The sequence below is a fragment of the Loxodonta africana genome, chromosome 4, assembly GCF_030014295.1.
Source record: "Loxodonta africana isolate mLoxAfr1 chromosome 4, mLoxAfr1.hap2, whole genome shotgun sequence".
NCBI lineage: Eukaryota > Metazoa > Chordata > Mammalia > Proboscidea > Elephantidae > Loxodonta > Loxodonta africana.
Genome location: NC_087345.1, coordinates 146,186,550 through 146,200,388, shown reverse-complemented (window position 1 = coordinate 146,200,388; position 13,839 = coordinate 146,186,550). Strand labels below are relative to the sequence as shown.

Below are 13,839 nucleotides of genomic sequence, written 5' to 3'. Positions count from 1 at the left end.
TGATTTGCTAATGATGGCTGAGAACACAATTTTTGCCACAAATATATGTTTCCATCTGAGTATGTATGTATAAAGTAAGGAAGATGGTATTTTATTTGAGAAAAGAAATCAAGTAGTAAAAGAGGATGACTGGTTAAAGTTGCTCTTTGTTATAAGTAGGGTAGCGGCTAGGACATTGTTTTAAATTGAAAGTTCAGCATTCCAACCTTGCTTATGTGATTGGCATCCTTTTTCTGATTTGTCTCTTGGTCTTATGATAATTGGTGGGAGGTAGGGAGGATATTGATTCATGTAAAAATATATATATATTTTTTTATTTTTTAGGGAGGATATTGATTCATGTGTAGGTTAACGATTGGAATAGCAGGTAGGGCTGCTGTTCCCCTTTCTCACTAGCCAAAAAGTTTGTTGGAAGTTTCAATCTGGAATTTGTAGGAATTGTAATAATTTAATATTTGTTAATTGCTCAGTGTGTGTCAGGCACTATTATATTATTTCTATTCTTTAATCCGTATAACACGCTTATAGGGAAAATGTTATTAGCACCGTTTTACTGATGAGGGAACAGTGTATAAGAGAAATTGAGTAAATCAGTCAGACATATAACCAGTGATAGCACCGCCTACATGGGATACATTGGCTACAGTGATAGCACCGCCTGCATCGGAACCCAAATCCATAACTGTGTTTTTCCCTTTTGTAATAACCCCATGTCCTTAAGTTTGAGCCAGAAATAACTATATCATACCTTCGAAGAACCTAAACAGTATACAAGTCACTTGAGTCTTACACCTTTAATAAAGTTTAAGTTTTGAATGTTTTCTAGGGGTGCTCACCTGCCTGCTGGAGCTTCATATGACGTGAAGGTCGGAGACACAGTGTGGGCTTATGGGAACCGGGGGCAAATATGCTGTCCTCACTTTTGCTGATTTTGCAAATCCTGTGATACTCTCAGAAGGCAAGGGCCTCTCAGGGGCTGACAGTGTAACCTAGTGGAGTCTTTGGAGATTTGTAACTTGGGAGAAATGCTAAGAAGTCACACTGTTCTTAGATTTTGGGTTCTAAGCACTTGTAGAATGTTGGCATCCAAGGCCGGATATTTCTTTTTCAAAAGTTGTGTCAGATACATTCCTTCCTTGTTCACACTGCTTTCACCCCTACTTTGGGCCCTAGTGCTTTGTGCTTAAATTATTGCGGAAGCTTCTTACTTGGTTTCCCCCGTTTTAGACTCTCGAGTCCATTCAAAACTTCTGCCTGATGGGTTTCTGCAGGAATTTCCTGCTTGCTAAAATTCTGTGTTGACTTTCTGGGCTGCCTGTAATTTTATTTCCACCATTTAACATCTGATTGATGATTGTACCGTTGCTGTCCATTTCCACCCTCAAAGCATCCCTCTCATTAGTGTATGCTGTTTCCCCCAAGTCTGAAAGTCTCTTCGCCTGTATAAACTTTTATATAACTCGGGACTTCGTTTTATTTTCCTACCTGGAAAATTTTCCCTGATTTTCCTAGTCCCCATTGACCTCTTTCTTCTTGGAATCTCCTGAATGATATGCTTTATAATATCTTCTATTTTTGTGGTTGTTAATTATTGTTCATAAAAAGCAAATTTCTAAAGAGGTCATATATCCTTTCTTTAATCTCCTTGATGCACACCAAAATCTGGGCACACGGCAGGTGTTAAGTCATTAGGTGTTAAGTCATTACTCGTTGATAAATTCATTCCCTCAATATTGGTACATCAGCACTGTGCTTAGAATTAAAAAAAGAAAAAAAATTGAATATTATATACTTATAGAAAAGTGCTCTGATTTTACATTTATGAGGTATTTTGTTGATGTGTTGAAGCGTTTTTTCTCCTTTGTCTCATCAGCAATCAAAGAGAAGTACACAGACTGGACAGAATTTCTCATACGTGATTTGACTGGTTCACGGACAGCACCCGCCAACTTACTGGAAGGTGTATGTATTATTGTTTTACAGCTTTATATATCTGAAGCAGCACAGTTACCTGAGCTCAAATCTAGCAGCATTTTTGCATATATCCTTCTCCAGATAACATGGGGACACACAGATGTTCATATCCGAACAGTTTAATTACCTGTTCTTTCCTGAGTTACTTAGGTTACGGATTCTAACAGCACTGAAAAATGTTCATCTGTGATAAAATTAATAAATGGCAAACTTGCTTCCATGTGAATGCAATTTAAAATAATAGTATGTTAGGATGTTTTTCCACTCTTCTATGAATTTAAGCCTTGGTCCTGTGTTAGTCAGTGTAAATAAATTGCTGTAAAATAACTGTTTTATAGAGGTGACAACTAAGCATATATGTGCTGTGGTATGGTTTCTTGGATTATTGTGATACATGGCTCCATTAAGTATGCCATTTCAGAAGGATAACTCCAAGATTTGAACATATATGAGTTAACTAATAATTAAATTAGCCTACTTTATAAAAACAAGAGGAGAAGTGGCTAACCATATTTGAAAACATTTACGTGGATTTTAAGGTGCTGAAATAAAAATAGTTAATCTGAGCTCTTGATGGTTCATTTGAAAATAATTTATGATAAAATGTTTTTATATTTGCTGTATGAAAGAAGAGAAATGTACTGTCAGAAATATTATTGAATTGCCAAATCTGTTTTAAGAATGCCCCAAAAAAAGGGAATACAAACAAATAACAAGGAATACAGTATGAATTTTGACCATATCATTATTCTCTTAAGTTTAACCTTTCCTTGTCTCATAAATGCATATATGTATATACTTTAGAGAACTACCGCCTAATGCAGTTAACTGGGTTTTGTTTGGTGAAAGTTTTGCCTGCTGCATTTGTTTATTGAATCTTAACACCCATTTTTATTGTTTGGTTAATAAATCAAAATGATGATTGTTTACCCTTACAAATGGAAATTTTTTTTTCTATATTAAAAAAATTTTTAAACATATTTGCCTACAAGACTGGTAGCATAAACACCCTTTTCATATAACATATGCTGAAAAGTTTTCTTAGATGGGGCAGTGATTACCTATTCTCTAAACCTGCTAACCATCAGGTAAATATAGAAATAACTTTACATAATAGTCTAATTTAGCAGATTATGAATGTGTATTAGACATGTCCTCTGTACATATGCATGCTCTACTCACATAATCCGAGTATGAGAGTGCCTTGGCTATTAGAGTAGTGATCATCTTAAGACAAATGTCTGGTATAATTTTATAGCCCCATTTTATATACATGTATTGGGAAAGTAGACATTTTACTACCACATGTTTTCTAGCCCCAGGGAAATTTGGGTAGAATTCTTAAAAACATACTAATATCTGACAAATGCAGTTTTATCTGGGAAGTGTGGTTGTTTGGTGAGAAATTAGCACAAACTGTTAATTTCTATTTATGTGTGATTTTTGTTTTTGGATACAGAATTGGGTAAAATGAAAGTGTGTGTGGGAGGAAGGGACGGGGATCGGGTAATGGTTGTTGAAAGGATGGGGGTGGAGGGAAGTACCAGACTGTTTGCCAATAGCTTGGATGATAGTGTGAAAAAATATTATCTTCTGCTGTCATCTGTTTCCATGAGAACCTTAAAGTTTAAAATAAGGAGTTTTGCTTCTGTTTAAACAGCCTCTGCGAGGGAAAGGCCCTATAGACCTCATTACAGTTGATTCCTTAATAGAACTTCAGGATTCTCAGAACCCTTTTCAGTACTGGATAGTTAGTGTGATTGAAAATGTTGGAGGAAGATTACGCCTTCGCTATGTGGGATTGGAGGACACTGAATCCTATGACCAGTGGTTGTTTTACTTGGATTACAGACTTCGACCAGTTGGTTGGTGTCAAGAGAATAAATATAGAATGGACCCACCCTCAGGTAAGGGTTGAAGCTTTTGCTGCTCTGAAGTATTTTAGCAAAAATCGTAATATTTTCCTTCATGTGTTTCTGGAAAGTTTCTTAGGTCTGTGTTATCGCTGACGTGTAAGTATGTGAACATTAAGTATTTTAACTTCAGAATATTTTCTATAGAGGATAAAACCCAAGACCTCAATTAGTAGTGTTTTAAGAGGAGAAAGTAGTCTTGCAGGCTGTGGGGATGTTGATCTAGTTCCTTTCGAATCCCTGGTTCGGAAATGAAAGATACGATAGATTGGGATTTGGGAATATTCTCTGTTTTTGCTGCAAGGATTTTCATAGTCTTAGAAGTACATTCCAAAAGGACCATTCGTCCATCGTTCTGTCCGTTTGTCCGTCCATCCATCCGTCCATCTATTCGAACACTGAAACCAAATACTTATCTTCATGTATGTTCTGACCAGTAAATAGCACAGAAAATAGAAAATTCATTTCCTGGCACATCATAGATTTCATTTAGCTTCAAATATACTGTCAAATGACTCTCTACAGACTTAATTAAACAGAAGAGTGCATTATGCTATCTGACATACCTAACTGGGCAAAGATCTCAGTATTTACAAAATAACCATTTTTGAGTGTTTACTATGCGCCAGATGATTTTACATCTGTAACTTCATTTATTTTGATTCCACAAAAATGGTGATTGTTTGGTGTGAATATATTTTATTTTACAGTAGAGAAAACTGAAAACAGAGTTAAGCTACTTGCCCAACATTGCCCAGCTTGTAGGAGGATGTGCTGCGATTCCGAGTCCCAGGTCCCATCCTTGTTCCACCCCATCCCCCTACTGCTTCTTACTGCTCTGATCAGCCTTTTGATGGGAAGCCAACAAAAATGTTGGATTCTTACAGAATTCAAGATGCCAAGGAAGAAATACTCTTTTTTTTTTTTTTCAAAAATTGTAGATCTTCATTCTGGTCAGCTTTACTGGTATATTTGGAGCAAAGACTTGGCTCTTTGCATTATTAAAATTGCCAGAGAATTTTTCTCCCAGATTAGTTGCCAGCGCTAGCCTTGAGTACACGAAGCCAGGGAGTTACATTTTCCTTTCCTGTCACTCAAGGGCTTTAATTGAAAAACTTCCTGGTTCTGGATCCCATGTGTTTGCATTTGTGTTAAGTTTGACAGGAGGAGAGACATGTAACATGGTGTTTTATTAGTATTATTGTTGTCAGTGTTTGAAAAGCAGCCAAGAAGTCCATTTATACCCTGAGTGATTTTGGACTATGATGACAAACAAAGGGCTTGTCAGTGTTATGAGAAAGGATCTAAAGCTTGGCTTTGCCTTGGGATTCATAACCTCTTGGGAAAGATTCACTATGTGCAGAAAGTTGGGTATCTAAATCTCAGTTTAGTATCTAGTTGCTTTATAAATTTTCAGAGAAGCATACACTTGCTGGTGTAAAAATTTGTAGTCATGCAAAGGATTAGTTTCTTAGGTACTCCGTAACGTTTCTTTACTGTGAAATCACAGGACTCATGCTGAAAAGCAAGAATGGAAAGTGTCACTGTAGAAACTTAGGAAATATGTATGGGATCGTGGTCTCTTCTTTTAGATAATGTGATGCCTTTATAATATAGGCATAAATTGTGCTTACTTGTCTTAGTGATTTTCTGGACATGAGTTGTCCATTTTCACTGAAGAGTTCACGTGAGTCCTTACAGACTTCGGAAAAGGTATTCATCATCAGATAGTTATTTTCCCAACATTTAAATCGTTAGCAAGAAATGTTGTATATGGGAAGAAGAAAATGAAAGGCAAAAGGACACTCAAAACGCAACTTTTAGGTTTTAAAGTACAGCAGTTACGGGATGAAAAACTGGATTCTTTACCTCATTAACCAGAGCCTTACTCCTGACAGGCAATTACTACCCATGTTTTACACATGGGGACAGAACTTGATACTTCGGATTTATGTAAATTAATTTCAAGACCCAGTGTGACTTGTAAGACTTACGTCGTGTAGAACTACTGAAATATAGGTGGGAATTAAATTTCAGACTTGCATATAAAATATTAGTCTATTTTTTTTTATTCCCAAACACCACTAAATAAATGAAAAGTTTGCAGCATTCACTGGTAGTGAGTGGTAGAGTTGAAGGATTGTGGTGGAGGGGAGATAGTGATGCCAAGGCTACGATTTGAGGATAAGTCCCTGCCAGTTTCTCCCTGCTTTCAGTACCCCCTCTGCTGTACACCCCCAGTGTCACTGCCACTGTTAAAAATGATTATAATTCTTCCTTTGGTTTTACTTATTCTTTTGACTTTTTAGAGATCATAATATTTCTGAACTGTTAAGGAGCCCTGGTGGCACAATGGTTAAGTTATCGGCTGCTAACCAAAAGGCTGGCAGTTCGAGCTCACCCACTGGCTCAGCAGGAGAAAGACCTGGTGACCTGCTCCTGTAACTAGTACAGCCTGGAAGACCTTGTGGGGCAGCTCTACTCTGTCATGTGGGATCACTATGGGTTGGAATTGACTCGATGACACCTAAGAACAACACCAACAAATACAGATAGAGGTACAGTGAAACCTGTGAGAGCCGGCACTCAATGAGACTGCCTCGTTTTTCCGGATCTAACAAGTTTTCTGCCCTTGACAGGGTACAGTCTTACCACTTTCCTGTCACTCGCTTTAGCAGAAAATATTTGAGATTTCCTTCTCTGACAGATTTCCGCCTTACACAGATTCCTGCTTTCGCAGGTTTTACTGTAATAGGAAGTAGCCAGGAAGACAGTCTTCAAAACCCTTTGAGAAGGCACTGGAGTTTATACTGTCCACCTGTGAGAAACATCATCACTGGTTTTAGTTAAGTATGGGCAAAGCTTGTTGATTTCTAGCCTGGATAGAGGATATAGCATTCTCTTGCTTAGGGTGGGGGGTTAGGAAAGAGTGAAAGAAGTTACCTCACACTGCACACAAAGCTGTTAAGGTGACACGTTATCTCCCAAAGGTATAGGTAGAGCCCGGTTTCAGTGAAGAACTGGGTCCCATTGCGTTGAGTCGATTGTGACTCATAGTGACCCTATAGGATAGAATAGAACTGCCCCGTAGGGTTTCCAAGGAGCAGCTGGTGAATTCGAACTGCTGACCTTTTGGTTAGCAGCTGTAGCTCTTAAGCAGTGTGCCACCAGAGCTCCGAAGAAGTGGGTGGAGAGAGAGAAATGGTAAAATGACAGATACTTCTGGACGGGTGCAGTAGCTTCCTAAAAGCCATACTGATTCAGGTTTTGTCAGTAGAGGACTGGAAATCATGGTTGCACCTTTTCTTCAGTGCTGAGCAGGAAGCAAATTGTGATTAGACCTATAGCCACTTCTCTAACCATGTAGCCCTGACACTCCCCACTCATCTGTTTGTTTATTTTACTGGCACAGTGTGTTCCTTGAACCTACTAAGCTCGTCTTCTCTTTTGGAACATCATTTTTCCAGATACTGGCATGTCTCATTCCTTCACTTTTTCAGATCTTTGCTCAAATGTCACCTTCACAGAGAGAACTTTACTGATCACCATAACTGAAATACTTTGTCTTATTCACTGCCCTATATCCAGCGCCTAGGACAATGCCTGGCACATACTAGGCGCTCGGTAAATATTTGCTGAATGAATTGACTGAGTAGAAAGTCGAGTATGTCTGCAAAGAAGAAAGAAACTGGCCAAGTCTGGCTCACCTTCCAGGAAGCCACATAATCAACTAGGGCTTTGGGAGCCGATGTGGGAGGGGGAGTACCCAGAGTGAAGACACCCTCTAGAATGTCTATGGCTGCATTATTTCCTCTACCCCTGTTATATTAGGTAAACTTTTTTAAAACAGAGGCAGAGAAAATAGAGATGTTCTTTGGCAATTTGATCTCTAGTTTGGCACCAAGGATGAGTCTTGGACATTTAAGATTATATTTGGAGTCTGTGAGAATTTTTGCTCCTTTAAAAAGGGCCCACATGTGAATCCAGCTTGAGAAACCTGGGAGGGTGGAAAGAACGTAAGAAGTTGCAGTAAACTTCCAAATTCTGCACTTCTGTGACTAGCTCCAGAGCCCCTGGCAAGTTTCTGTACTGTTTTGAGCCCCAGTTTCCTTATCTGTAAAATGGGATGATTATACATTTGCTGGGCCGCTGACTAGTAGAAAGTACATCAAGTGATTGGCACTCTAAGCATTCGCAAGCATCATGGTTATACGTTGATTTTCCAAAAAGTTTAAGTAGATCATTTAGACCAGGGGTCGTGTAGAGAAGCCCCACCTACCTTCATATTTCTGAAGTTTTAGAAAGCAAGATAAACTTCTCTCTGTTCTTGTAGAAACCGAGGAGATGAAACATTTTGAGGTTTTTGTACCTATTTCTAGATTTAAGGAAAAATTTTCTTTGAAATCCTCTCAACCTTTTGCCTTGTTTCAGATAGTTCCTGGAGTTAGGAAGTTTCTGAATCTAATTTAAAGGGCTCTTCCTTCTTAGTTCAGAAAGGGCCGTTGCTTTCCGATGTTAGTTAGATCTTAATAACCAAGGATTAGTATTTCCTCACTGGTAAGAAACCCAAGGAGCCCTGGTGGTGCAGTGGTTAAGAACTGCAGCTGCTAACCAAAAGGTCAGCAGTTCCTAATCTACCAGCCGCTCCTTGGAAACCCTGTGGGGCAGTTCTGCTCTGTCCTATAGGGTCTCTAGAGGCAGAGAGAGTGGAGATGGCAGGGAGGAGTGTGAAAGAAAGGCTTAACCCCCAAGGCCTTTGTTTAGCCTGAGAGCCGAAGATTATTATTTTATACACTTCTGCTTCCTGCAGCACTTAATGTGAAACAGCCTGCCAAACAGTACAAAGGGAGATGGCCTCATGTTTATGTGGGCTTCTAGTTAAAGATGAACCGGGACACATTTTAATTGCTTATTACTTTCCCACAAACAGAAATTGACATGATGCACTCTATTAAATAATCTGCAACATGATCATGTTAAGAAAATGTTTTATGTTCTTTTAATGGTGATATTTATTGTCCATAAATTTGCCGATGTAACCAGAGTGCCTCTGTGTAATAAAATGCACACAAGGAATATTGTTGTCTGTTTATTGAAACCATTAGGCATTTAGCTTTTGCAGGTGGTTGAGCATAGTGACAAAACTGCAGTTAATTTTCACCTTTTAAGAAAAGAAGTATGCCTTGTCTTGGGTTAAATTCCATTTTAGAATGTAATATCGTTAGAAAGAAGACAAAGAAAAAGCACCTGGAACCTAGGCTTCTTACTCCATTTATCTCTAGTGTGGTGAGAGAGAGATGATGTCATGTGGGCTGAGGAGTCAGCACTCGGGGGATGGCTTGACTGGTCTAGTCCTGCTCTGCCAGTGTGTGTCAAAATGGGGTCAGGAAGGGCCGTGAGAAGGTGGGGTCTGCACTTGATCTCACTGGGTTGGGGTTGTTGGAGCCTAACCCTGGCCATATTGGGTTTTCGTTGCTACTGGTCTTGAGTAGGAGTTCCTGGGTGGTGCAATCAGTGAAGCGCTGAACTGCTAACTGAAAGGTTGGTGGTTCAAGCTCACCCAGAGGCACCTTGGAGGAAAAGACTGGCGAGCTACTTCTGAGAAGTCACAGCTTTGAAAACTCTATGAAATGCAGTTCTACTCTGCACATACGGGGTTGCCATGAGTTAGAAATGACTTGGTGGCAACTGATTTGGCCTTGAGCAACTTTTTTAAAACCACTCTTTTATCCACTTCTTTGTCTTAGGGACTCCCTCTCCCACCCAGATTCCACGTTCAAGGGTGTAATTAATTACAATTACAGAGTGAGAGAACTAAGGGTACCAACTAGTAGACTTTTTCCCCTTTTTCGCTCCCTTTATTTATTTTTTTTTATGTCTTCAGGCTGTTCCTTTGGTCTTGGCTTTGGAAATTCCCATCTTTTTCCAAGAGTCTGTTATCCTTCTACTGCCACATCATAGTTGAAGTCCTTGTCTGCCTCCTTCTAGATCTCTTGAAAAGTGAGTTTGTTCGTGTCAGTCAGAAAGTCTAGTCTCTTGTTCAGCATTTTCTCCTGACCCTCTCTGGCATTGCTGCAGTTGGTGCCCTCGTGACTTTGTTTCTAAGAGTCCTCTGCTTCCAAGTCCTCCCCCTTGACTAGGATTTCTGTGCAATGCCCCTGAGCTGAACCGTTAGTGCATTCTAGGGTATCCTTCTCACCCACATGGAACAATTTATAGACCTCCATGAACTGGTCCCATTTCCTACTTTGTGGGACCCAGTGATAAGCAATTTCTTCCTTAGCACCCCTTCCCTCACCTGTAGAGGTTAGAGGAGACATTCTTTTTTTGCCTAAGTGTTTGTAGTTAGCTCCCACAATGTGCCTCAAGGAGTCCTGGTGGCGTAGTGGTTAAGAATTCTGCTGCTAACCAAAAGTTCGAATCAACCAGCTGCTCCTTGGAAGCCCTATGGGACAGGTGTACACTGTCTTACAGGGTCGCTATGTGTCAGAATCGACTTGATGGCAGTGAGTTTGGTTTTTGAGTTTATGTGCCTTAAGGGAGCTCCTTGGAAACCTCATGGAGCAGTTCTGCTCTGTCTTATAGGATTGCTGTGAGTCAGAATCGACTCAAAGGCAACAGGTTTGGTTTTTGGTTTTGGTGTGTGCCTCAAAGGAGCCGTGATGGTACAGGGGCTAAGAGCCCAGCTGCTAACCAAAAAGTCTGCAGTTCGAAGCCACCAGCTAGCTGCTCCTTGGAAACCTTACGGAGCAGTTTTACTCTGTCCTATAGATAGGGTTGCTATGAGTCAAAGTCGACTTGAAGGCAATGGGTTTGCTTTTGGTATGTGCCTGAAAATATATGAGATACTATTAAGAAGAACCTCATTCTATTTTTGTTCTGGCATAGAAATGCCAAATTGAGGGAAAAAATGCCCTAAAGGGAAAAGAGAATAAATGAAGTGCTAGAAAGGGTTATAAACAATATACACAAGTAGAAGGCATTTTGTTATTAATAGCCCTTCATGTTTCTTTGTGTAACTGAAATGACAGTGGACAGTGCATTGATAACTTGGCTAGTTCCAGCCACATCTTCATGTTGTCGTGTGCCGTGGAGTTAATTCTGACCATAGCGACCCCATATGACGGAGTAGAACTGCCCCATAGGGTTTTCTAGGCTGTATAGCATCCCTGTGGGTTGGAATCGACTCGATGGCAATGGGTTTTGTTTGGTTTTGGGAATCTTTATGGGAACAGATTGCCAGGTCTTTTTCCCATGGAGCAGCTGGTGGGTTTGAACTGCCAACCCTTTGGTTAGCGGCAGAGTATTTAACCATTGTGCCACCAGCGCTCATTAATGGCCTGAAGAGACTGAAAATACTACTAAAACATATCTCCTACTAAGGGCTTAATTCTCAAGGTGAGTTCAAAAGCTGTAAGGATCAAAATATATGGCTCCATGCTAAAAAGCAGACATGCAAGAAATTAAAAATTTATCCCCATAGGTTTAATGTTACCTTTTAACTGTGCTTAAATTCATATTCATACCCTAGCTGTCTGTCTGAAGTGGTTTGGGTTGATATAGTGAAGGTATAAACATATCTACTTCCAGTGAGTGCTTCTGCAAATCCTATTTTGATAAGGTTTTAAATCTGTTGCGATCAGGTCATAAAATTCCCCTGCAGTTTCAGCAATAGGAAAAAACAGTGTTCAACAATTTTTTCTTTTAATTTTGCATTCAGGCAGTGTAACCTCCATTCGTAAATCCCTCCCTCCCCTCCACCTGGGGAAAAATATGGGCAACATGTGGTGTGTTAGCAACATTTCAAGTGTAAATATTAAACTTGGTAGATTTTAATTTACCTTTTAATAATTTTATGACTTGGTCTGTTTTTAGCACATGAAAGCTTAGAGATTTAGTGAAAAACATGCTGTAGTAACTGTAAATGCCAGACAAGACTCATTTCTATTTTAGAAATTTGTCAGATAAGAAGTTCTTCATCAGTGGATATTGCTTATTGGGTGATAATATGGAATTTGGGGCAATGGATTACTAAAGGTTTTGCTAATGTGATTAATACCATTAAATTACTTACAGAATACCAATGGAATGTATGCTTAAATTTATTCTTCATTTCTAATAGCAGGATCCCAGGTTGCCACTTAACATCAGAAAATCCCTTTAGCACATGGCCTGTTGTGGTGGGCATCGTGTGAACTCTTATGGTTGCTGAGGCTGATGATGTTATGAAAGCCTGGGAAGATAAAATTCAGGAAAGAATGACTCAGTAGAACATTTGGGTTCTTAAACTTGTGTGTGGTTTCCTGTTGATACAGAAATCTATCCTTTGAAGATGGCATCTGAATGGAAACATGCTCTAGAAAAATCCCTTATTGATGCTGCAAAGTTTCCTCTTCCAATGGAGGTATTCAAGGTAAGATGTGGACTCATAGCACTTTGTCTACCGTTTTCAAGAATAAACTGTTTAAAAAGTTTGATGTATCAAATCATTCCCACTGCTTGAAAAGCTACCTTCTTGTGCAGTTTTAATTTTAAATGTTTAAAATTTCGTCTATTCCATTTTGCTATGTTTTGTAATTGTCGTAATTGCCCATTTTATAAGCTGCTGGTTGATTAAGATTTTTTAGGCTTGCTATCTCTCTCCATAATGTATCACTATAGAAATCTCATTTTACCCCACCAGTGGAACCAAAGAAAGTATAGTAAGTCTAATCTTGCTATTAGTTTGGTAAAAATGATAGAAAATTACGCTTCTCTTAATGGTTCAGTTTTACTAATGGCTCAAGAAACTTGCCCTTAGCACCTACTGAGTACTATGCGTTCTACTAGGAGCTCAAGCAAAGATGAAAGACTTATGAAACACCCCTCAAATGAAATGGATTGCCAGATTTTTAACACTTTTAAAACTATGTGTAAAAACTTCTATGAAGCAGAATATTGTTAAGTTCTGGGCAAGAAAGATCAATTCTGGGTAGAGGAAGTCATAAAGCAAGCTCTTCTGATTTGGGACTGGCATAGGTGAGAAGGCTGGATCTCACTGGTACTTTCCTTTGGCATTCTAAATGTGGCTGTATTAGACTGACATAAACTTGCTTTTCAGCTCTGAGCAGGCACCTTTCTACAGTCTAGTAGAAGTTTCACGTGGAAAATGAAATTAAAATAGTATTTATGTACCACATGGAACAAGGCTTTAAGGCTTTGGCTTGGGTGTTGACTTCCTGAATTTTATTTACACTTCAGCCCTCACTCAGAATTTTAACCAGTCACGGCAAATCATTAACCGTTTTGTCCAGCAGTTTTCCTGTTTGTGAAATTGGACTTATTAAGACCTCTTATGCTCCTCATGTAATTATGTTCTAAAGTTTAATTGAATACTCTTCCAGTGTTTTGGGGCTTCTGTATTAGAGGCAGAGTATAAATACGATGTGCTGTTAATAATCACTGACAATGAAGAATTTCCTTAGTACTTTTTAAAAAATAGAGTCAATACTTTTCTCTCCCCTTTCTTTCTTACACTCTTCTGTCATACCCCCCCTCAAAAAAATAAATAAATAAAGTAAAAACCACACAGAGAAACATAATTTAATCTTTTCTAACGTATTGGGCTTCATTGCCACTCCCTGAGCCCATTGTTCACCGCTGTCACTCCCGTGACTCCTACAGTTGTTGTCCATTCTGTTCTCTTCATAGCAGCGCTCGTAATATTTCAGATGTGCAAATCTGATCATGTCATTCTCCTTTGAAAAAATTAATTTTATTTTGAAATAAATGCATGTGAAGAGTTTAAACCAAAAAAAACAAACCTATTACCATCGAGTCATTATGACACATAGTGACCCAGTAGGACAGAGTAGAACTGCCCCATAGGACTTCCAAGGAGTGGCTGGTGCATTTGAATTTACAGCATTTTGGTTAGCAGCCGAATGCGTAACCACTGTGCTACGCTCAGAAG

The 13,839-nt window shown here is 39.1% G+C and overlaps 1 protein-coding gene across 9 annotated transcripts in view; it reads left to right on the top strand.

The window, feature by feature from the left end:
• The window catches only part of SFMBT2 (Scm like with four mbt domains 2), a 265,533-nt gene that overhangs the window by 142,267 nt on the left and 109,427 nt on the right, over positions 1-13,839 (top strand). For 7 of the 9 annotated variants that reach the window (XM_023548945.2, XM_023548940.2, XM_023548942.2 and 4 more), the window contains 3 exons: positions 1,874-1,962; positions 3,635-3,881; positions 12,203-12,300. In XM_023548945.2, the coding sequence (XP_023404713.1) occupies positions 1,874-1,962; positions 3,635-3,881; positions 12,203-12,300 (434 nt within the window). The remainder of the gene's footprint in view (positions 1-1,873; positions 1,963-3,634; positions 3,882-12,202; positions 12,301-13,839) is intronic. The other 2 variants (XM_064284837.1, XM_064284838.1) reach the window with 1 other exon arrangement.